This window comes from Pomacea canaliculata, linkage group LG2 (assembly GCF_003073045.1).
Source record: "Pomacea canaliculata isolate SZHN2017 linkage group LG2, ASM307304v1, whole genome shotgun sequence".
NCBI classification, from domain to species: Eukaryota; Metazoa; Mollusca; class Gastropoda; order Architaenioglossa; family Ampullariidae; genus Pomacea; species Pomacea canaliculata.
Genome location: NC_037591.1, coordinates 9,782,183 through 9,804,941, shown reverse-complemented (window position 1 = coordinate 9,804,941; position 22,759 = coordinate 9,782,183). Strand labels below are relative to the sequence as shown.

Below are 22,759 nucleotides of genomic sequence, written 5' to 3'. Positions count from 1 at the left end.
TGCTTGGGTGTTCTGTCCTTAGACCTTTCTTTAAAAGAAAAAGAAAAGGAGAAGAAGAAAAAAGTCCACTGACCAAGGCCGGGCCCCCTTGACAGCCGCGGGCCCGGGTACACCAGACCCTGTCCCCCCCTCTCGTCAGGCCTGAGTTAGGTAAGGATACCCTGTAGTCGCAGCTCATCTACACGGTAGAAAATGTTTGTTCGGAGCATTTCTCTGATATTAATTATTTGTTTGTCCCCCAATGAAATCTTGTCTCTTGTTCGGCGAAGTGTGTGCGTTTTCATTACACTCTGATGCAGTCAAATGTGATGAGCACACCTCAGTCAACATGCTGTTCTTTGTGCCGCTACATCGATGAACTATGGAGATGTCTCTCTCCTGAAAACGCAGGTAAACACAATTTTAACACATGGAGATTCTCCAGACGAAAATATCACAACATTTAATAAAATAAAAAAAATACCAAAGCAAGTAATACAAAGTATTCCGTTGCAGGAAGTGAAAGAATATCCGTCAGCACTTAATCAAGATCATCTCAAAGCACATTATAAAGAATATTTTATAACATCGAACTGAAATAAAACTAAGTGCATAATAAAAATTATCCCATAGCACGTGACAGATGAGAACATCTTAATTCATGATTGCTTGTTTCCTTGGAGATTGTTTGTGTTGTTGTTTTTTTGTTTTTGTTTTTTTCGTTTGGTTTAGTCTGTTTTGTTTTAGTTTTGTTTTGTTGTGTTTTTAGTGTTTTTTTGTTGATTTTGTTGCTGTTGTTATTGTGTTGTTTTTTAGTTTTCTCAAAGGAAATGGATGTGCGTCCAGCCAGCATTAGTCGATCCAAATGCATGTCTGGTTTTATGAACATTTGTATCTAATTTCCTATAAAAACGATACATCGGAACTAAAGTCATTACAATTTACAGTAACAATTACATATAGAAGGGAATTCAACCTCTCCATGCAGCCTACTGAAGGAAGGAGGGGACGGAGCCTAGTTGAGATTCAGATACCCGGATAACCAGATCGCTCGTAAAAGGATTACTCCTGCCAGGAAGAGTGTTGTCCAAAGAAAGTTGGAGCAGTAAGATGAGGCATAAAGCCCCGTTTTTCAACTTTGTTTTAGCTGAGTTTCATTCCATCTCATCGACAACAGTGTCAAAGCAATTTGAATTTTCTTTGTTTCATTTCCATTCTTCGTTTGATTTCTGTCTGCGTACATCCATGAAAAAGTCTCGTCTATATTTTAAAAAATGGAAATAAATCTTCATGATAATCAAGTCGCCGGTGAAGTGAAGTATGTCTTGGCTGCCGTTAGGGGAGAAAAAAGTTGTCGTTGGGATGTAATGGAGTTGGCACTGAACAGACATGATGTCGCCTCCTAGTTCCTTTTGGCGTCGAGCGAGTTTCTTTTGTTATCTTCCGAGCACATTCTTTTACCTTGAAGCGCCTTGGTGTGCATGTAGAGCATCTTTAGCACCGAACTTTACATTTGTTTTTCTCTACACCACCATCCACTCCATTGCTACAAGGATCACATATCGACGGCGGCGTGAACCTACGAAGGTTAGTTGCTATGGCAACATGTGATGTATTTACCGCGTTTTTATATTTAATGAAGACACACCAAGACTTCTTTCTTAATGTAGTCATTATTGGATAACATTGCGAAAGAATCAATCTTACAAAAAGAAATAGGTACAGAGATAAAAATGCAGACAGCCAAGCAAGGAAACAAACGCACTCACAATATATACACACACACACACACACACACATACACACACACAGGCAAACACAGAGAGAGAGAAGGAGGAGAGAGAAGCGACAGACAAGTCAAAGTGCCCTGAGACAAATTGACCCTCAGTTTATCCAAACCGAGCGTTGAGAGTCATTGGTGATGAGAAAGCGTGACCTCATCTCTCAAACACTCATTGATCTCGTGAAAGCGAGAAACTGTTTCCGAGGTGGACTCCGCGCGCCCTCTTTCTGAACGATTTCTCGTGTTCCACCCAAACCTCGTCATGTGCAGGCAGGACTCTGCTCTCACCCTCCACAACCACCTCACGACCTCTCCAGGAAGATTGACATGGGTGATTACCGTTCATCCTTTATATTTCCTCCTGGTGTTGGAGCACTGTAACTCCAGAGCTCCTGTGTGGCAACTGTTCCTCATGTCACCGAAAGGCAACAATTTGCCATCATGGAAAAGTAGCCACAGAAAAAAAGATGGCTTTCCAGCGTGTCAGGTCACTGTAGTCACGTGACAAGGCTGGTCGCAGGGTGCGATGGTGTGAGAGAAGAAGGTATATAGCGGCTGTCATGAAAAGGTTAGTTCTATTTCTGTGAACTTTGGTCTGAAAGAAATCGCTGAAGTGTAAGGCAGATTCTCAAAAAGTTCATCTCGACAACAAATTTTAATAATTTGTCGATGATTACTGCTGATGGCTTTGTTGTGGTGATTATGATGAGGAGGAGGATAGTGATGATGATAAGGATGAGGATGAGGAGGATGAGGATGATCCATCAAGACGAGAAGAACATTCCATTCCACAGCTTGATTGGAGGGTGCAGGAGGGCAGCGTTTCCCAGGTCTGAGATTATCACAGCTCGTATACTATTCCCACCGACGAGCCAGAAGGACAGCTTCTGTTGCCCACTCAAGCGAACCCACAGACCGGGGCTGCAGGTCGACTGGTTCGTGTCAGGCGAGTTACTTCCGGAAGATGACTAATGGGATCTCTCAGCGTCCTTCCGCTTGGCAATGGCAGTCACTCTCGATGTGAAAACTTTCGGAGCAGACTACCCCGCACTTTATCGCCACCCCGCCTTTGCTTGATGATCACATGACCATATTACGCAACGACACAACATGGACGCAAAATCCATGACTACAGAATCTCTCCCCACCCTTCTCTCTTTTGCTTTCGTCTGTATTCTACCCCCCTCCCTCTCTCTCTCACCGCCGCCACCTCCCTTTCTAGAAATATTATTTCTGTATCAAAATTCATTAACCTACTTCACAGATTAAAGTGAATGGTCACCTGCCGTGCATCAACAGAATATTGCAAGCCCCAAAAAACTTAAAATCATACAGTTACTTACGGGTGGATGTGTGCTTTGGTACTGGCCACCCGTTTATAAAACGAGAATGCTCAACCGACGACATGGGGGCCTGTGTCTGCTGTAAAGGAAGGTTGTGGAAGCAGCGGTTGTCTCCCCTAGCACGGTTTCCCTCTTGCTGCGGTAACGGATGGATGGATGGGAGGCTTGCACGGCGCCGGCTCCTCAACGTCCGACCGCGTATTTGTCGACTGACTGTTCCAACCTACGATGTGTTGAAGTCGACACGGACCGTGATTATAATTTATTAGATGTTAGCTTATTGTATCACGACACCCGTATGGAGATGAAAGGTTTTAAAGATGACTGATCTCAAATTCTTTATGTCTCACGACCTTAAACAATGTGTAATAGGTTGTGTCACTTAGTCACATGACTTCCATAAGAATAAAGCCGTTAAAAATCATAATAACTTTCTTACCCCTCGACAACGTTGCAAGAGGCAATCAACGTTCGACAATCCTGCTGTAGTCCGTGGCGCTTCCCTCCCTTCCTTCCTCACCCCCGACCCTGAGTCACGTGGCTGTCTTTGCCTGCTGTCACACTGTCCTATGGTTTCCCAAGTCAAATTCCCCGGTGCTCGTCGATTGTCCTCCTACGTCGTCCGCCAGCTTGTACGGCCTCCATGAATGATTTCCCAGCATGCAACAGTCTCGTTCGGAAAATGGAAAAATGTTGTGCGAGTCTCGACATACCCTGACGACGACCCTGTCGATGTGACATACCACTTGTGATTTTGAATGATGCCAATGTGGAGCATTGGAACTTTTCTGGGTGAGTACACCCAGGTGCGTACAAAGTTCTGGGTTGATGTTCTCCAATGTTGCTAAACGATTTTGTCGATGCTTTAACGGATTTTGGCTTTTGAGTTGTTTAAATATTCTTTCTAAAATGTCATCTCTTAATCAGTTAATTAGCCTCGTTCTTAGAGCTGCTTCGAGGGATTCATTTATAGTTTTTAGTCACATTTCTTAGCCCGGTTATTAAAGATTTATTATTTACTATTTATGTTTTCGCAGTCGGCGGCGCAAGATTCTCTATATTCCCCTCATCATGACCACCCGAAACTTCAGTCGGGTGGCTCGCAACACATTGCCCTTGTAATCAAGAGCACGATGCATTCTTCTTGCTGAAAAACAAATTTTAGAAGCAGGAGACATCACATACCAAAAAAAGGAAGGAACTTATACCTTGACACCAACTCGAAGGCACTTCCGGAAGGTAAACGTTCGTTTCTATTCTAGAAGGTAAATGCTACAACCATTTACAGGCCTGGGACTCTAGAATAGGTTTGGTCTCAGCCATTTACGTCCTGCTACATCATTCACAAAGACAAGAAGATCGCTAATTTGACTTTCCCTTACCCAACCGAAAATAGCAACTATCCTGTGAAGCCATCCTGAATATTTTTCGACTCATTTAACATCGGCCAAGATTTCTTTCCCGTACCCCACTCCACTTACCCTTCTTGCTTCTCCCGCACCGCCACCCTTGTCTGGTGGAGCTGCACTGGCGGGTGTCCTGTGATCGATGCCTGTGATCACGATCTGGGAGAAGAATGCCTTGTTTCTCGCTAATATGCGCGTGAGAGGTGGCTTAATACCACTTAAGAGCTCACCCCGCGGCGTGACCCCCAAGGGGTGAATGGGGAGGGACAGGGTATCACGCGCACCGCTCTCGCGAGATCTCGTGGTCATGCGCAATCAGGACTTTCAATAGACACAGATGCAGGCCAGAAACCTACTTCATAGCATCAGGAACTCTCGCCCATCGTTGTCAGTGGGCATCATCATCATCATCATTCATCATTGTCATCATCGAACCTACGTTTTTCGCCCCACGTTTGTCATTAGAGTGGCATCAGTGAAGTAACTAGTCGTCGGTGAGATGAAATAATCACTTAAGATCCTTCATTGGACGGCTGATGTCAAGAGGAATCGTGGACGGCCAAAAGAAACTTGGAGAAGGTCAGTAGAACGAGAACTAAAGGACCAGTTATCGAACAGGTATTTAATCACACATACAACTTTAACAAAACTTCACCATGGATCCTGTACCTGCTGCTGTCTACCCAAGCCAATAAGGACGGGCAAGATGGCGAGTTCATCCGGGCCACACCATTCTATGGCGCCAATGCGCAATGCAACAGGCTACGGCGTCCTCCCGTTACTTTCCCCTCCATCATGGCCACCCCGAGACAGCTTGACAGGTCGGAGTTCGTACTGCACCTCGCACACTTCTTGTCCATTGAAGGCAAGATCAGCGGGCTTACGTCTTCGAGCAGAGTGAGAGAAAAGCTTGTTTCCAATGGAAATTGTCGTTCTCCTAACCTAATTTGTTCTTATTTTTATCGTCTTGGAAAAAGAAAGAAGAAAGTAAACGAATAAATAAAGAAAGAAATGATAATAAAAAATGTAATTTACCAGGTGACTTTAACGACAAAGTGCCGCATTAATTTACTACGTGTCAGCTTTAATGGCCTCAGCTGCCATAATATATTCAATATTATACACATCATCTTCTCGTCATATTTTTTGTTCTTCTCAGAAATTTTAATATCAAATTTGTTAGGGGGAGGGCTCAGACTGGGCTAATGAAAATTTCATGAGGCCTTTTCTTCTCTATTTTTCAGACCCCCTGAGACATTTTTTCCTGTCGTGTTGTCATTCTGTTCAACAAGACTCTCAATGACCCTCAACTACTTTCTCTGTCTTTATTGTGCATTGCTCGCACTCACGCATGAAAATCACTAGATCAGCATTTACTGGCATTTGTACCACCCTACCTTCCTTGATGCTCTTCCTGCGTCTCAATCTTTTCTTCCTTCACTCTTTCTAAATTTTCTCCTGCCTCTTCAGTCTCTCTTTTATATGTGCCCTTTGTTGTTATGCCCCTTTGATAACAAGGGGGATAAAAAAAATCGACGATTATAAAGGATGACAATAGTAAACAATGAACAGTAATAATAATCATTTTAAAATGTTTTCTAACCTACTATTTCTCTTCATTTTTTATCCTATCTCCTCTTTCTAGTCTTCTCCCTTTCTCCTCCACCTCCACCTTTTGGTGCTGTCATCAAAGCCCAGACACGAGCTACTATTGAATGTTTCGAGAGAACCCGAGACTTGTGCAACATCTGATAGTTGCTCCCGTCCCTCCTGCCTCCCTACTACTACCGACTGTGCACCATCACGTCACCCTTCAGCATACGAGCAGCGAGGGGAGACCACACTGGACGAAGTCAGTGAGTAATCTCCCCGAGAGGGTCAAGTGAGGCCGCACGAGCCTAATTGGCTGGAAGACAGCAAATACTTCAAAGCGTTTCACTTTCAAAAAAGGGCTGTCGATGATCAAAGCTGCAGCAACTTGTGAAGCAAAAAGTTGATTCGACCTCCGTCGCCTCGACGAGCCTTTTCGCCACCGAGCCAGTGTTTCATCTTGCGAGGATTTGGTCCTTTTCGATGGTCCGTTAGGCAAGGAGGCCCTGCTCACACCCCCTCTCTCTCTATTCTTTCACTCACACACACGCACGTACACACGCGCAGGAGGTACTCTATCCCCCCACTCATCGCACGCTCACACACTTCGCCAGTGAGTGGCTCGCCGTGAACTGACTGGCACGCATCGGGGAGTGAGGGAAAGTAGGATTGGCTGATAATGCCACCAGCCACAACACCGCTCGGCGGCAAGCTCGACCCCAACACTGCAAAGAGTTTGTCGAGCTTTCATTAATCATCGTAGCAACAGCAAATTTATTATCTCCCTTTTCTAGCTCTTGGGTCTATAATTCCACTTCACCTCAAGAGCCAGGGTTCACTCCCTTCTTTCCTACCATCGACAGTGTACGCTTTACAGAAAGGAGAGAGGGAAAGAAAAAGAAGAAAAGATTTTTTTTTTTAAATACGTTGGTGTAAACAAAAAAAGCACGCGGCTGTGTAAGGACGCCGACATTTTGGTTCAGGGAGGGTCACGAGACTGGTCCGAGAGTTGGCAAAAAGCTCTGGTGCGGGAAAGGGAGGTTGGTTTCAAAACTCGCGGCGCCTCGGATGTGTGAGGACCATCGCTGGGAGGCAGCAGGCGGCAGGCGGCGCTGCGTTGTTGTGTGTGGCTTGTCACGACGCACCGCGGCACACTCCTCCGCTGGACTTGATGCCAAGACTTGGAGTAAACCAGGAATATACCGTGCAACCATGTCACCTGAGCGGCTTTTCTGCTGGACTGTTCTCTGCCTGTGCTTGGGCGGTAAGTCACACACTTTATCTACAATTATTTCAATTTTATTCTCACAGAACTGTCAAAACACGTGTCGTCTGCTTCAGAAAACTTACCTGCCCTCCGACACCACCTCCACAAACCTAACACCCCTCCCCCAACAACCCGGGGTTCATGTTCTCATCCCCTCCCCCTTTTTTTTTCTTTCCTGCTCACATGGACTTCTAACCGTAAGAGAAGCCAAGTTTGAACGCAGACGGAGTTCACACTTCGTTGAACTTGTCTGACGAGGTGATGCTAACGACTTTGACTTGTTACAAGCCCCATGAGCCTTCCCCCAGTCACTGGCCTTGTCACAGAGGCGATGAGGAGCACAAAGTTCTGTTGTCGAACTCATCCCATCGATTGTAGCCGCGATTCAAACAGTGGCTCTCGCCCCGGCACAGGCCTGAGACGCAGGGAGGGAAGGGAGGAAAAGCTTTGTGCACGGGGCTTGTCGAGAACAAGCGGCAAGCAAGCGGCTTTGGAGCTGTTGGCACGGTGAGCCCCAGTCTGTCGTCGGTAGAGAAGAGCAATGAAAGGGGTGGAGTCGCTATGAAAACCCTTTGTGTGCCGCGGCCATTGGCGCCGGCCAGTCAACTGGAAACGTGTTTGATGTGGGGCTGTGGGGGGAGAGGAAGAGGGGGATGTCAGGAAGTCACTTGTCGGAACTTTCTGTGATCTCAGGTTGTTGTGTCTTGACCGCTGCACGCGCTGGTGTGTGTGTGTTCGGTACTACAGCTGTCTTCCTTCTTCTTTCTCTCTCTCTCACGATACACTATAAAACGTTCTTTCCCTTCACTCGCTGCATCAACAAGTTTCCTCCTTTCTTTTTAATCAAGTAAAGATGAAACTTCAGACATTTAACTGAAAAGAAGATGTACTCATAAACATCAGACATGACAAGACATCACCCTGCTCATTACTGGTTGTGTTTGTCGTTAAATACACATCTCTCCTCTGTGTTCCCAACGCTCTGAGATCATAAAAGACGAGTGTAATTGTCGAGTTCCACACCTTTACACCAAATCCTCTTCTCGCAGCGCTGTCTTTACCTGAGAAGGCGTTTCCTTTTACCTGACAAACAGAAGTTCCTACATTTGACAAAAGTCGTGGGTAGGAAGTGTTGGTACGAATAATAAATAAAACAACCGTTGTGTTGAAAGGCACAATAATAATAATAACGAGAATCCTACAGATGAGGAGCCAAGGGTTACAGTCCGTTAGTATCTACTGTTATAGTAGTGATGGCGGTGATGATGATAGAGAGGGACGTTCATTAACCATCAGCACAGTGCTGGTCATCAGTCCCGGGGTGGCATGGTGCTGACGTTCGGGTCATCGAATGCATCGACAGAAACCTCGTCCGGTCGTCAGCAGCGACGACACATGGCGCCAACAGACACGTGGCGCGCGTGTGCGACATCGTCGCCGGTCGTTGTCGGGGTCACGATACCAGGCGTTGACAGCGACGTCACCGATAATCGAGGGTGGGAGGGGTAACACTTCGCGGGTGGAGTGGTCGCCCGCGACACGTGGCCCGTCATCACGGCGCGGTTGAGGCCAAGGACTGACCTCAGCATCAGCAGCAGTTACCACGTGACTAGGATGGCGTTCGTGAGTGCAGTCCCGTTTCCTCCTTCATCTATTCCCCCCTTTCCCGACAAACTTTTCTTTTCCCACCGAGTATTGACTGGCTTTGTTGTTTTCAAAGACTATACCTGGAGTTGTGCATCTAGGATTACTTCACAATCATTGGTTAAGGTTGGTTTAGCATTTTAGTTTTGTTTACGGTTGACCACAAAGTCTACAGACAAAGATGGTAATCGCATCCGTCGCCCAACTTGTTGGGAAGAGCAGGTTCGTGAGTGGTTTCTCTCTCGACAGCAGTCACTTCAAAGCCGGCGCCAAGTGTCCCTCGAGTGACAGCCAAACCTGTTAAGTCCATGTTCGCCGCCTCCTTCCTCGAAAACACTTCAAGACAGAGGGTGACATATGGTCCGCAGCCCCGCAAGATGCTGGATTGATTTTTGCCGCAGCACTGATGTCATTTTTGTTTCTACCTCCACTGCCTTCCCTCCATCCAGCGGCAGCATTTCGTTTTCTCTTTCACTCCAGCGGCGAAACTTGTGAGATTTCGTGTCGTAAATTCTAGAGCGATTTCCTGCCTCAGACTCTTGTTTGCCTTCTCGCAGGAGGTGGGCGAGAGTGAGCGAGGAAAGAGAAGTGGGTTATCAGGCTACAGATTCTCACCACTTCGACACAGGAGGGCATACGAGAGTTCATGTTGTTCCTTCTTTATGCTAGTCGTTACACGCACGCGTGCGCACGCACAGACTTCCGCAACTGCTGTTATCGTAGTCTTCATCCAGCATCACACTCGTAACCACCATCCTTTCATTCAACTGATGTTTGTACCTGAGTTGTAGTACAATTACCAACATGATGGAGGCCCTGCCACCCTCCAACCCACCCAGTAAGCCTGAATTAGCACAGTCCTTGCTTCTCCTCGTACCCGCTCAGCTTCCTACCCCAGAATATCCAGGCTACTGCTGAAAATATCTTCAACCATGATTACTGACATTGCCTTTCGTTTGACCTGCAGACGTCGAGCGCTTACAGCCTTGGCAACAACGGTTCTGAGACAGACTGTGGTGCGGATACAGTGAGTGCGAACTCTCAGTGTTTTTCCACAAACTATTTCAGTGGTTGTAGCATCAAAAGTCGTGATTTCTCGTCAGATACCTTCACGAGACATGGGTACGGATACGAGCCTGGTTCGGAATGAGCAGTCATCGTCCTCGATGGCCATGACTCCGTCAGTCATATCCACTAAGAACTACACAAATATCTATAAAAACACTAACTAGGTTGATTATTTTTAGGATTATTATGAAAGATTGTTTAATTATTATCAGAGATCTCATCTCTTTATCAATTGTCTTCTTTTCATCGCCCAGTCACCCAGCCTTTGTCGAGGGTTGTGGCAGTTGTCAGACTGGCGCTACATTTGTCACAACGTTTTGTCAGAGCACTGTCACTCGTGATATTTTCTGACATTTTAGCATCCATGAGCGGAGTAATTTTCTTCTTTTGTATTCAACGGAGAACACGCTGTGCCCCTATCCACCCAAGTGTTATTAACCTCGGACAAATAAACTGGCTTGATAGCGGAAACAGCAGAGGTAGGCTCGGATAGTCGGGGATGGTATCAGTCCTCCGAAAGTCGAAAGAGTCGCCGTGAAGTTAATAACACCTCGGAGCCAGCTGGACCCCGGGTAATGACGATTGGTCATGCACACGGGCACCATTACCGTCACTAGAGAGACATTACAGCACGTGGGATGAGAGAGAGAGGGAGGGAGTGGGGAGGAGGAAAGGGAAAGTGTGCGAGAGTGTGTATGCGTTGGCGGATGTGAATGTGAGAGAGAAAGAATGTGAGAGGAGCATACACTGTATTTCCGTGTGTTTGTGTGTGTGGACGAGAGGGTGTAAGAATATGCGTGTGATCATGTTTGTTCCTGTATGTGTGAGAGACTGTGTGTGTGTGTAGGAGGTGGGTGTGCATGGGGAATGGGGGATGATGGTGGTCGCTGCGCGAGATCAAAGTCGCGGTGTCGTCATTGGCGCGAGGGGTCAGGGGTCACGCCTGGGCAAGGTGCGACGCTTTACAACCGGAGCTGTTTGCTCATAACAGGGAGGGTGAGTTTTTTCCCCCTCGTCCACACACCACTCGTCAAACTGCGACAGTTTGGACAGTGACCAGCCGCAGTGACGCAGTGACTGTATCAATATTTGTTAGCTCAAGAGAATTTTGTCAGCGCGCTTGTAGGATATAGTAGTAAGGGTAAGGAGGTAGGAGAGGGTATCAATGTCTGTTTACCTGGATTTCAACTTTTAAAAAAATTAACCAGAAGAACACCCCAACCTTTACCCCTTTCCCACAACCTCCTCTTTTACTGGGTTGACCACAAAAGACCCTTCCCCATCCACATACCCCGTACATCTGTCTGTCACTCTTCTCTATTTTGTTTTATTTCGCTGATGAATGCGGGTGGGGTCCGTGCATGCAAGTTTTATACCTGATGCATGTGGAACGGGTGGTTGCGTGCGTGCATGTTTCAGTTCCATCATGAGGCTGACAAAGCTGCTGTTGTTGTTGATAGGAAGCGGGAGGTTAGAAGTCGTATATCGTGCAAGATCTTGTAAGAAGAGGAGATGGGGTGTAACAGTCGATTGCATCGTGTAGGGGTTGGAAAGCTTTACGGTGGTAAATCCCTGCTCCTTTCTGTCAGACTTGTCGGTAGACTAACTCATGGCATTTGTTGCCCCCCTATTCCCCTACTACCCCGGGGTATTGTAACATAATGCGTAGCACCAGTCCTCTCGTCCTCTTGGCCCTCGCTTGTTCATGCTTGGACTGACACGAGCTCTGTATCGCTCCCACACACGCACGTTCTTTTCTCTATCTCAACTCTAAAAACTTTAATCCCCACCCTTGACTATCCCCCACCCTCCTCGTGTGATAGTTAGGCAATGCAAAGATTCGCTGATAGCAAACGATAGGGTAAACATACCAACAGTTCTACAATATTATTTTTCCCATAACCTTACTCGCTTATCTAACCCTTTATCTCCCCTCCCCGCTATTTCTTTGACTAGCTTTTTTTTAAGACAAACAATATACACATGCTTGTCGACTGATCAAATATCATTCGAGTATCGAGGAAAATAAACGCGAAAAAAAAAAGCCTCGACTACAGAAGAACAAGGCCTGAGAGTTTCAAGGATGCATATTAAGTCTGTTGAAGTCATTACCTCCCGGCCGCAACTGCAGATGTGCTTCCCTCCGGCCGCACACGTCTAGTCGACTGGGTGGATACCCGACTTGTCTTACCGCTAGGAGGAGGTGAGGGAGTTGCGTATCGGATCCCGGGTGGGGTGAGGTGGAGAAATTGGACGAGGGAGGTGGGAGAAGGGGGTGGCCGCTACCCGCCAGCGTCTCTCGAGGGTTTGATAGCTGTCAGGTTTCAGTATCACGCAGCTGCCGCAGCTCACCAGTCGTCGGTCGTTCGCTGCAATTGGGTCCTCGGAGACTTGCGGTGACTTTTTTTTTTTTTTTTGAACGTCCTTTCCACTTCTAGTTTCCGGTGACGTTTCGTGAACGTCACTTCCACTTTTAGTTTCCGGCGACAGTTTCGGTTACCGTTCTCGGAGATTTCCGGCAAACATTCCTAAAGTCCATCTTTCTATTTTTATTTCTGGTATTTTTTCTGTTTAAGTGTTACGCCATTTTGAAGGGGACAATTTCAGTGATTGTAACGTCCAGACGAAATTTTGTGATATTCTTGGAAGTTTCTGTACCTTTGAGGCTGCTCAGCTCTGTTTTCTGCCTAACAAGCCCTGTACGTCAGGGTCCTGGTCGCAAATGAGTTTTCCAGAGGGCAGGAGACTTGTTAACGCCTGGCTTGAGGTACACCTTGGTACTGAGGTACTTGGCGAGGCTTACCATCTTCCAAGCGCATTTCTTGGGAAAACGATTTAACGATAAAGTGACCTGCACTGTATTGAAATGGTATTAGACGGCGCCATCAACAGATGATGACTTCCAATTTATTTACCTCTCTTGAACGCACGTGCGCGCGCACACACACACACACACACACACCATGCAGTATTGAGCAGTTGAATAAATGCAAACAGAGAGAGAGAGGGTGGGGAAGAGAGGTGTCGTTGAATAGGAGGCATCAATATGAGCGAGCGTCTTAAAAAGTTTTCTTCCTTGCTGTCCTCGCTATTCTGAGGTCGTGTTTTGATTGAGAAAGGTGCTAATTTCATTTACTTACTGCCTCAGCAGGTGCCATTGAAAGAGCAATAAACATCAGGTTTCCAGCCTCACGGATTGATTACTTCACACACTACACCCCGATCTGCCACAACACTGGGGGCAATGCGCGCCACCCGAGTGAGCCAGTAACGTGGGACAAAGGGGTAGAACTACACAAAGAAACACCCACACGTTCTCTGTCTCTCTTTATGTGTGTTGGCTTTAAAAGTATTGTGGCCTTTAGTCCCCGACACGGGTGCTACCCAATACTGCTTGAATTAGGTGGGAGATAGCTATCAGGCACAGAGCCGCTCGACAACGAATGAAGACGTGGAGTTGAGAAACCATAGGCTGGGTGCTTTCGTCTACTCATCGTTGTTGAAAAGCAGAAGAAAGATTTCAACAGGCACGGATCATGAAATGATCATTAGGAGGAAGAAGAATACAAGTAGGATCATGAAATGATTGATAAGGTGGACTAGAATACAAGCAGGGATCATGACTGCTAGGATGGACGAGATACGACTTCCTAGAAAACATTGTTTTGGGTTTGGCAGTAGGCATGCTTACTATGGAAGTGGAGTGGTCTGCGCATGACAGGGAAATTCTCCCATTTCTTGATAAACAGTATGACCCGACACGGCGGTTAGTGTAGCTGCCACGGCAGAGCATTGTGGGAGTTATCAGGCTGGTTGTTTGACTGTTGCTGGCGTAGTCAGTGTACTTCGGTTCACTGGGATGTCTAGGTAACTCAAGCCTCACCTTACCCACAACCTCCCCATCGCTCACTGTCATGCTGCTGAAGTGTATTTCGTCGCTGAGCATGTGCTGCTCTCTTCGCGCTTTCTGAGTGCAGATGCATGACCTCCCATTGATGTCTTCTGGTTTCCTTCGAGTAGCTTCGGAGCATTTCCGGCAGCAAAGAGAAACATGTGATTGGCATTATTTGGCTATTGGTTACTGCCACCAGGTTAGAATCAACATTGAACAGTAAAATTGAACCAAGTGACCCAAACTGTAAGCGGTTCACTATGTCTAAGCCCCATCATGGAAGACGGAATGAAACCCCTCCTTCTATCTTCCGTACCTTGCTTGGTAAAATGGACCCCTGGTGGCTGGGCAGCCGATGTCTTCCAGCCATCGATGGTGTCCCTAGTAGGTCTTAGAGACTTAGACCAACCACGTTCAACTGTACTGTCGAGCAAACTAACCCTCAGGGTATCCACCTCCAATTTGAGGCTTTGTCTTGGTTTTAATGACCGGGGGGTGAAGACAGGAGCTGCGGTCCCCTCGAGGGGGAAGTCATGGAGAACGTATATTGCAATCTACTTCAGTTGTTTTGTCTTTTTGTTTCGTGCTCTTTATTTGCGTGCGAGCTACTGTCCTCTTACAGACAGTTTCTTTTCTCAGCTATGGACTGCACGCAACCTGTATCACAGACTTCGTGCAGCTGAGGGAAAGCCTTCTGGGAGAAGCCGAACGGTAAAAAAAAAAAAAGAAATCTGCCATGGCGAAATTCTCTCATCAACCGGGCACACGAAGACGGGCAAGGGGATCGTTTGCCAGATAAGTAGCCTCCTGTACCTGGCAGAAACCCTAATGCCTCCTTTCTTCGGTCTTCACTTTCCGAGCAGCTGTTTCCTCGACTCCGATAGTCCCCGAAAAACTGAAAAAGTCACCTGTCGACTTTCTTCATCTCGCAAATTCAAGGAGCTTCGTCAGAAGTTCACACACGAAGCTTCGCCTGTTCAATGGCCTTTTGAGCATTAAAACAATCCGCGAATTCGGCAGAAGTTTTCTTGCCGCGTGTAAAACTGTTTTTCTTCACGCCTGCTCTGTCCCACTTCATTAACAAGGTGCAGACCAAGCCTTCTCTTAGCAGCTTCGACGATAATTGCAGTCTAATTAACGAGACTCCGACTTTTTGCTCTAATGGCGACCTTTGCTCTCTCTCTTTCTGTTGTGGACGTCCGTATCTTTTTACCATACGTAAAATCGCTTATAAATTTTAGGTTGCGAACGAGGCTGCTGGCGCTTTTATGATCAAAGAAGGAGAACGATCCGGAAGTTGGTGCCAGCCGCTTCGTTTGTGCGCAGACGCGGTTGTCTTCTTACGTCAGCGAGGTGCGAAGTCTCATTCGTTTCTCGGCATCTCTCGGCAGCTTCTAACTTCATTAGTAGATAATAGTAATCTTTCTTTTGAAGTGATGGGTCAACGAACAAGAAGTGCGAAAAATGACTTATTTTTGCCACTGTGTGTAATGCTAGGACCCTAACACCGATGTGTGTAATGCTAATACCTCTGTGTGTAATGATGATATCGCTGTGTGTTTTCTCATCTTTGCTCTTCTCTCCTTCCCTCACACTTTTCCCACTTATCTTTCTTTTTCTTTCGTTCCCTCCTACCTCTCATTTTTGTTTCTGTTTTGCTCTCTCACGTTTTCTCGTTTAATTTCGCAGCTTCTATGGTATTTTGCCCAAATCGCATTTTATTGTTATTATTATTATATGATGATGATGATGATAATGATTAATAGTAAATGTATCATACGTATAATTATATATATCATACGAAAATTGTGTTGACGGGAATGAAAATCTGTTTTAGACAGTTTTTCGAGGCATGCCTGGAGGATACATGTTGATGTTGCAGGACACCCAGTGACAAGTTTGCCTTACATCAGACTGACAGGGTATGCACGCACACTAAGCACGCATGCGCGCGCATGTATAATCCCTTCTTATATAGACTTGTGAAAACGCCTAAACCCCAAGATCACCTCATTACTCTCCTTCCTGGACTTTTTCTTCCCAAGCACATGTTTACTCCATCTCCCGTCCAACAGTTTTTATCCTTGCGCCTCCTCATCCCCTTCTTCATTTTTATATCTCGCTTTGGCTTTGGAAATATTTTTTCTTCCCGAAGAGCACTATCATTTCATTGGGCTTAGAAATCGGCTTTTCCTCGTTTTAAAAGTATTTTTGTGACAGCTTCTGGGATTATGCATGTTCAAAGTAAGAAAAATAACTTGTTTTTGCTGGGGAGAGGCGGACAAGTTGTGATGAGTTTAGGACTAAAAACTGAAAACTGCTGCGTTAGACGAACTTGTCTTTAACCGATGCTCACTAAAAATCGTACTTGAAAAATATTTGGGTAGAGAAAGTCCGAGGACAGATTTAAAGTGTTGTAGGAAAGGGTTAAGGTGGGTAGGTGGTGTGAGTTGTTGTTGGCGTGTGAGGGAAGAGAATCAACAGTTGTCTGTGAACACAACTTGCCACAAGGAGCCAGGACTGGGTTAACCATCTCGGAAGGCAGAAGAAATATACCCGCTACACAGGAAGAGTCCAGTTACCTGTAATCAGTATTTCTAACAATGAGTGTGACTCAGTTTACCAAATCTGTCCTTGTCTTCTAGTCAGACAAAGAAACATCGCCCAGGATGTCGTGTGTTCAAAAAACAATTTGTTTTTACCCCGAAAATGAAACGGGTGATTTGGGAAGACAGCTCAAAAGATTTTAACTTTATTTACTAGTTTCAATTGAAAGTAAACAAATAAAAAACGTCCAAACCGAATTCACTCGACAGACTCGTAAGTAAATCTTCTTCAGATGAACATTTCAATGGGCAACAATCAGGGTCATTGCAGTCATACCTTGTGTTATTATTGTTAAAATACCACCGGATATATTTTTGTGATCCTTTTTTCTCTATTTCCAGCGATTTTCGCTGAGCGCTCGGGTTATCCTTTAAGGTCAGAGTAGGGGTGAGTGACGTGCTAAACCTCACTTATCCTGTGAGGGCGGTGTTCATCTCCTCTCTCACTCACTGTCTATCTCTCTCACTGCCTTACCGTCCACAACCCTATACGGAGCCAAGCAGCAACTCCCTACCAGACGTCACACGGGGATTTAACCGACTGATGGGGAATATCGACCCTCCGTGACAAGGTTCGTGACTAGGCACGTAAGTTAATCTGATGGCTTTTTCAGGAAAGGGAACCCAGAGGTACAAACTTTTCTTGATCGACTCTTCCCGCCACACGCAAGTTTCTTTTATTTTTAAATACCGTTTACGAGTTAAAGGGGCATTCGTTGGTGTATCTATTTTGTGCATGAAAATTACTCTAAAATTTGTTCTTCCTGTAGGATTCTTGGAAATTTTTTTCGTCTCAGCAAGAAGATTCAGAGGTTCATTCAGCATAGTCATCTGCCATCCGTCAGTGTTATGAGAACAACATGGGCGGCGCTGGTACTGGAAGCATGACCTCTCGTAGTTGATGGCTGGGCCATGGACACAGCAACGGGTGGCGGCCACCTGCGGGTACAGCACCTTTCTGGCAGACAGGAAGCCTTTGGTACCTTTGCCGCCGCACGCTGGATGGAAACAGGATGATCGGCTTTCACCTCACAGAAGCTGCGGGCGATGAAAAGTGCAAGGAGCCTGTTGGTGCAGACACAGTCCGTCGGATATGATGCGACAGTGAAGCCAGGAAGCAGCAACTTATTTGAACTTCCCTGTTGTTGTTGTTGTTTTGGGCGTAAGTGCTCTCACCTAGAGACGATTAAGCACTCGGGTAATATGTTGCTTCCTATAGTGTGGGTTAGAAGATGTCCTTCACTATGCTTGGTGAGTGATAATAAGATAAAGAGTGAATTTCTTTTGTCGATCATCGTTTCGGGTGATCATATTCAATGTTGACATCTTGTGTCGAAGAAAAAAATCAGTAAGTTGTTCACACATCTGAATGGCTTTATTTTCAAAAACATCAAAGACAAAACTGAACTGACAACTGGCTAACGACCGTCTTTACGAGAAACTGTTTGAATTATTTTCCAGTCATTAATGTATAAATCAAGATGATGTAGACAGTTGCAGTGCTGTTCGCCTCTTTTTCGCTGACTGTTGACACTAGACAGGTGGCAAATATTTGCAGCAACGCCTACCCCGTATTTATTACCGAGGTTGATAATATTACCTCCGCCGTGGTTAACGTCCCGCTCCTCGTACAAGTATCGCACCTTTCCGCTGCACCACTCACACCCTCAACTCACTGCAGGCCAGAGCATTGCAAGGTGGAGCTTCCACCATCGGGAAAATAAACCGGTCGTCAGTCAGTCACAAACCGTCACGCTTTGCACGTGCACTATTCATCCACACGTGCCACCAGAGGTCGTCAGGAGTTCAAGTCGCTTTTTAACCACCAACATTTCGTGGACATCACGGAACTGTGTTCAGTCTAGAAATGGATGCTCGGGTCTCTGTCCTGGACTTACTTTCAAATTCCTAACGGTCGCGGAAGAGTGAGCGCGAAGTACTTGCTAACCCGTCGCCCACCTGACGCTTGTGGCTTGCTCGCATCTCCTTCTATCAGTCACGCCTGGCTGCGTCCCCAGCTCCGGAGAGGAAGGAACCGCAGAGATGCTAAGTGGAAAGATTTATTTTATTGGGGGTGGTGAGGAGGGGACGTGATACGTCCCGTATTTTTCACCATGTAACGACCGCTGTCAGCCTCCTCTACCGCCTCCCGTCATCCTGACACTGTGGAACTCCATGGCGGTCGGTGAGTGCAGATTCTTTTACAAACCTCCCTTGGGAGTGTGACTTTACGGTTGCAAATTGTAATGGAGAATGTTTGACAGAATGGGAATAGTGTAAGTCTCACAGGTCGTACGTTATGACGGTTAGCTTTGGTCACGAACCTTACGTCACAAGTCACGTGACAGCAACGCAGCTTCGACGAGAAATGGGGTGCGGCGCATGGACTAGACACATTACAGAAACTAACCAAGTTCCCACCCACCCCTACCCACGCAAACGTAAACAAGTTTGTTTTTCGATGCACTGAGGTGCAGAGCAGGTGGTGCCTGCTGAAGGGGTGAACCGTGTAAGGTCAGGGTTCAAAGATCGAGGACACGTCTCGGCCCCTTTGCTCCTTCAGTTTTTCGCTCTCTTCCTAACCCTTCCAGTCTCCCACTTCCACCCGATGACTTCTCCTTTCCTCCCCACCCCTACCACCACCACAACCTCGTCCTCCGTTTTTGTTCTGACAGGCAGCTTGGTGGCAGAGGCACGTGCTGTCAGTATGTCAGACACGTGTGTGCTTGTCTTCAGTCCCAGGCTCGCTTGCTAGTCGGTCCCTCCCGTGCTTCAGGCACATTGTCTACACGCCACCAACCTCCCTCTGCACCGCAGTTCTAAATGTTTGGGGTGAAACATTGTGCTAGGAGCTAGAGAGAGAGAAGAGTGTATAGCAGGCAGCTGTTGTCAGAAGCATCATCATGATCCCAACTATTTCTCGACCTTCGGAGATGTCTCCAGACCGGAAGTGCGCAGTAAAGAACGTTTTTCTTTGGGAGGATGGCTTCTTTTACCATCATCAACCAGTTGTTGGAATTCAATGGCATTGTAGTGCATTTGCATGTTTAAGAAAAGACTTCAAGATGTATGTATGTGTGTGTGCGCGCGCGCCTGCCAACTGTGTGTTGTATGTACGTATGTCTCGTGTCCTACATACCATGTAGGTCTTCCAAATAGACATCGGAGATTGCCTATACGGATTCTCATGAATAGTTAACCTGCTATACTGCAGATAGTCAGTTCTCGGACCGCTGATAGAGTGAGTGATTGATTCCGGACGGACTCATCAGCGATACCGATGGCCGGCGATAACCTGCCGCGAACTTTGACCCCAGGCGAGAACAGCCTTACGTATTAGGAGCGAGGGGTCAGGCCTCGAATCTGAGGTTGTATGGGAGAACAGGGAGGTAACGTCAGCCACTGTCAATACACTTCATGGGTAGCATACAGGGTGGAGGGGAGCGATAACCCAAAGTTCTGGAGATCGCGTGTTTCTGAGAGTCACTGCGCCTGGACGTTTGGCGGAAGGACTTACAAGTCTTGAAAGATGGTGTGGGCTTGTGGGACGGTCACGTGCACTGAGAGAAGGAAGCGGTAATCATGCAGGTTTTAGGTTAAGATTAAACTTGAGTAGCCAAGGTAGTGAATTGGTATGAGATGAACTGGTGGGTTAATGGTGATGAGGGGGTGGGGTCGCTTTCTCCTGGGACGATTTTTGCACAAACGAAAGTACATCTGGGTGATTACTGGAAATCACACGAACTTTTATTACTGGACTGCTGGCAGACGATTTTTTTTCAGTTAACTACTAAAACGAGGCTGATGTGTACAAACGCTTCCGGTTTAGTCACATTCATTGTTAAAGCTCGCCGAGACTAACAGCGGGGAACTTCGCAAGCGGCTAAGCGTTGGTCTCGGCAGACAGACAACAGTCCACCTACACACGTCCGTAGCTAGTCTGATATAGTCTGATATTGCTTTTAACAGAAAGAACAGAAATAAAGCTCGAATACAGTTGGATGTTCACTCAAATAATATCGTTCTTCGGCAATATTTGTCTAAATGATTGCTCCTTTCTCTTTTTTAATTTTCTGACTTTCGATGACAACCATATTGTCTTAAATGTCTTCAAAGTGTTGGCTTCTGTTTACGAGAGAATGAGTTTAAGGTACTCCAATGCATCTACTTACGACGTTTGCTTACGACGAGGACAGCTCCACTCTTCTGATCCATTTCCGGGACACGTGATCTAGTTCACCCAGTAAACGTTCGCTGATCGCAGTCCCTGCATCTCGTCCGGCCTTATAATAGAGCCTCCAGATGCAGCAGGGCTCTGCTCTGATGTCCAGAAAAGGAAGCAGATGACTCGGCCTTATTATAAATGCAATTCCGTTCTGGCCAGACCAGGATGCTCTCCCCTGATCGCAATATCGAGAGCGGCACCTTTCGGGAGAGAAACTCGTCTTGTTCCTGAGAGACATCTCGGAGGATAAAGACCTGGTTTTACTTTTACTGCTGCAATACTTTTGCATTCCCATTTGTGGCCACCGGCTCGCACAGGGTGCAGGGCAGCCACCATCATTGCGCCATTAGTGGTCCGGTCAGAAGTCCCGGATGTCCGCGATACAACAAAGACTTCTATTTCGCATTTCTCTTTATAAGCTTAGAGAATCGCGTGCAGAAACGATCACATACAGAAAAATGAGATCTTTGCTCTCATACTGTCGGGTATGCATGCAAGACCAGCAGCAAAATTGCTTTTGTCAGAAGAACTTTCATGAAAATGGCGGTTTCATATATTTGTTGTGCAGAGTTTTGTATTTGTATCCTCGTCAAGCGCGACTTTACAAAAATATAATTCAATGTGTTAGGTTAAGTGTGTCGCGAGGGTTTATTTTTTTGCCGGATGTATACAGACACACATGCACTCACAAACATTCATACACGATGGAGAATTTCAATTCCCAAGAAGAAGAAAGTCGGTTCTTCATGTTTCCTCCTGGCTATCTTCCTTGATAACAAGAATTGATGCTATCCACTTGCCGCTGACGAGATAACGAAACGCGAAAGAGTTAAACTTTTGAACCCTTGTTCAACGCAGGGCAACATCAGGGAGCGAACCCTTTGGTTAAATTAGCTTAGATGCAGAAGAAGACATCTCCCCGTTTATCATCTTGGCCCTGTATACATACATTGGAGCAAGATGGCGGCTTGAGTTTCATATCAAACAAGATGGCATGGAGCCTGTGTTTGTGATCCACAAAGCACTCAATGTAAATAAATTTTCTCCTCTCTTTAGAATCTATGGCTTATTCAGTGTGTAGTTTACACTATCGCTTTGGAGTTTTTTGTAATTTATCGTGTATCTGCCCCCGTCTTCCTGGCCTAACAAGCAACTTCCGTTTGTCGGCGAGCACTACATCCCTCAATATTAAGAGCTGGTATGGTCCAAAGTACTTCAAAGTAAGCTGTTACATATCAACATATCAACGGTATACGACTCTAAAGACCCCTTTACGTGATTACGTCTTCATCACGTGATTGTAACGTACTTTATCACGAACCACGGGATCCTGCAGGGATTCTACATTTCCTTGTAGAAAATGCTGGAACTGCTAGCACCAACACAGATTTCTTGAGATTTTTTTTAAACCCCTTTGACAGGTCCTCCTTTAGCATCGATCGAACATTTTCTCGAGATCGTCGAGAACTGAGGCTTGGAGGCTTAGCACGATGTGTGTGTGTGTGTTTATACAGAGCAGCGAGCAGATTGCCTGTTGGGGTCAATATTGCCGTTTTATTTGATGAAATTCCCGTTGTACCCGCCGCGTGTTTACAACGACGCTTTTTTCCCCGTGATGTCTGTCACTTTGATAACACCAAATAGTCTGTCTGATTAGAAACAAGACCAGTCTTGTCTATTACTTCCAGATTTCAGGAATCGGTAAAGACAAAATGACTATTTTTATGTTATGGAGCTCCACTGGCTTGCCTGTGTTAAATCTCCAACGGCCTGACTTATTTCCGTATAATAGTAATAACTTCATTAACCTGTTGACAGTCCTGAATATGACTTAATGTCTGTAAAAATAATCCATCACTTTTGATGTTTTATTTACAGAAAGTTGGTTATTAACAAGGGATCCAGCTTCTTTTTGTCATGGTAAACACGGTGAGAGAGAGAGAGACGAGTGGCGTT

General features: G+C 46.1%; 1 protein-coding gene across 1 annotated transcript in view; it reads left to right on the top strand.

Annotated features, from left to right (window-relative positions):
* Positions 1-6,792: 6,792 nt before the first annotated feature.
* Positions 6,793-22,759, top strand: part of LOC112556266 (inactive tyrosine-protein kinase transmembrane receptor ROR1-like) — a 232,331-nt gene continuing 216,364 nt past the window's right edge. The window contains exon 1 of the mRNA XM_025225105.1: positions 6,793-7,365. Coding sequence (XP_025080890.1) covers positions 7,170-7,365 — 196 coding nt within the window. The 5' untranslated portion in view covers positions 6,793-7,169. The remainder of the gene's footprint in view (positions 7,366-22,759) is intronic.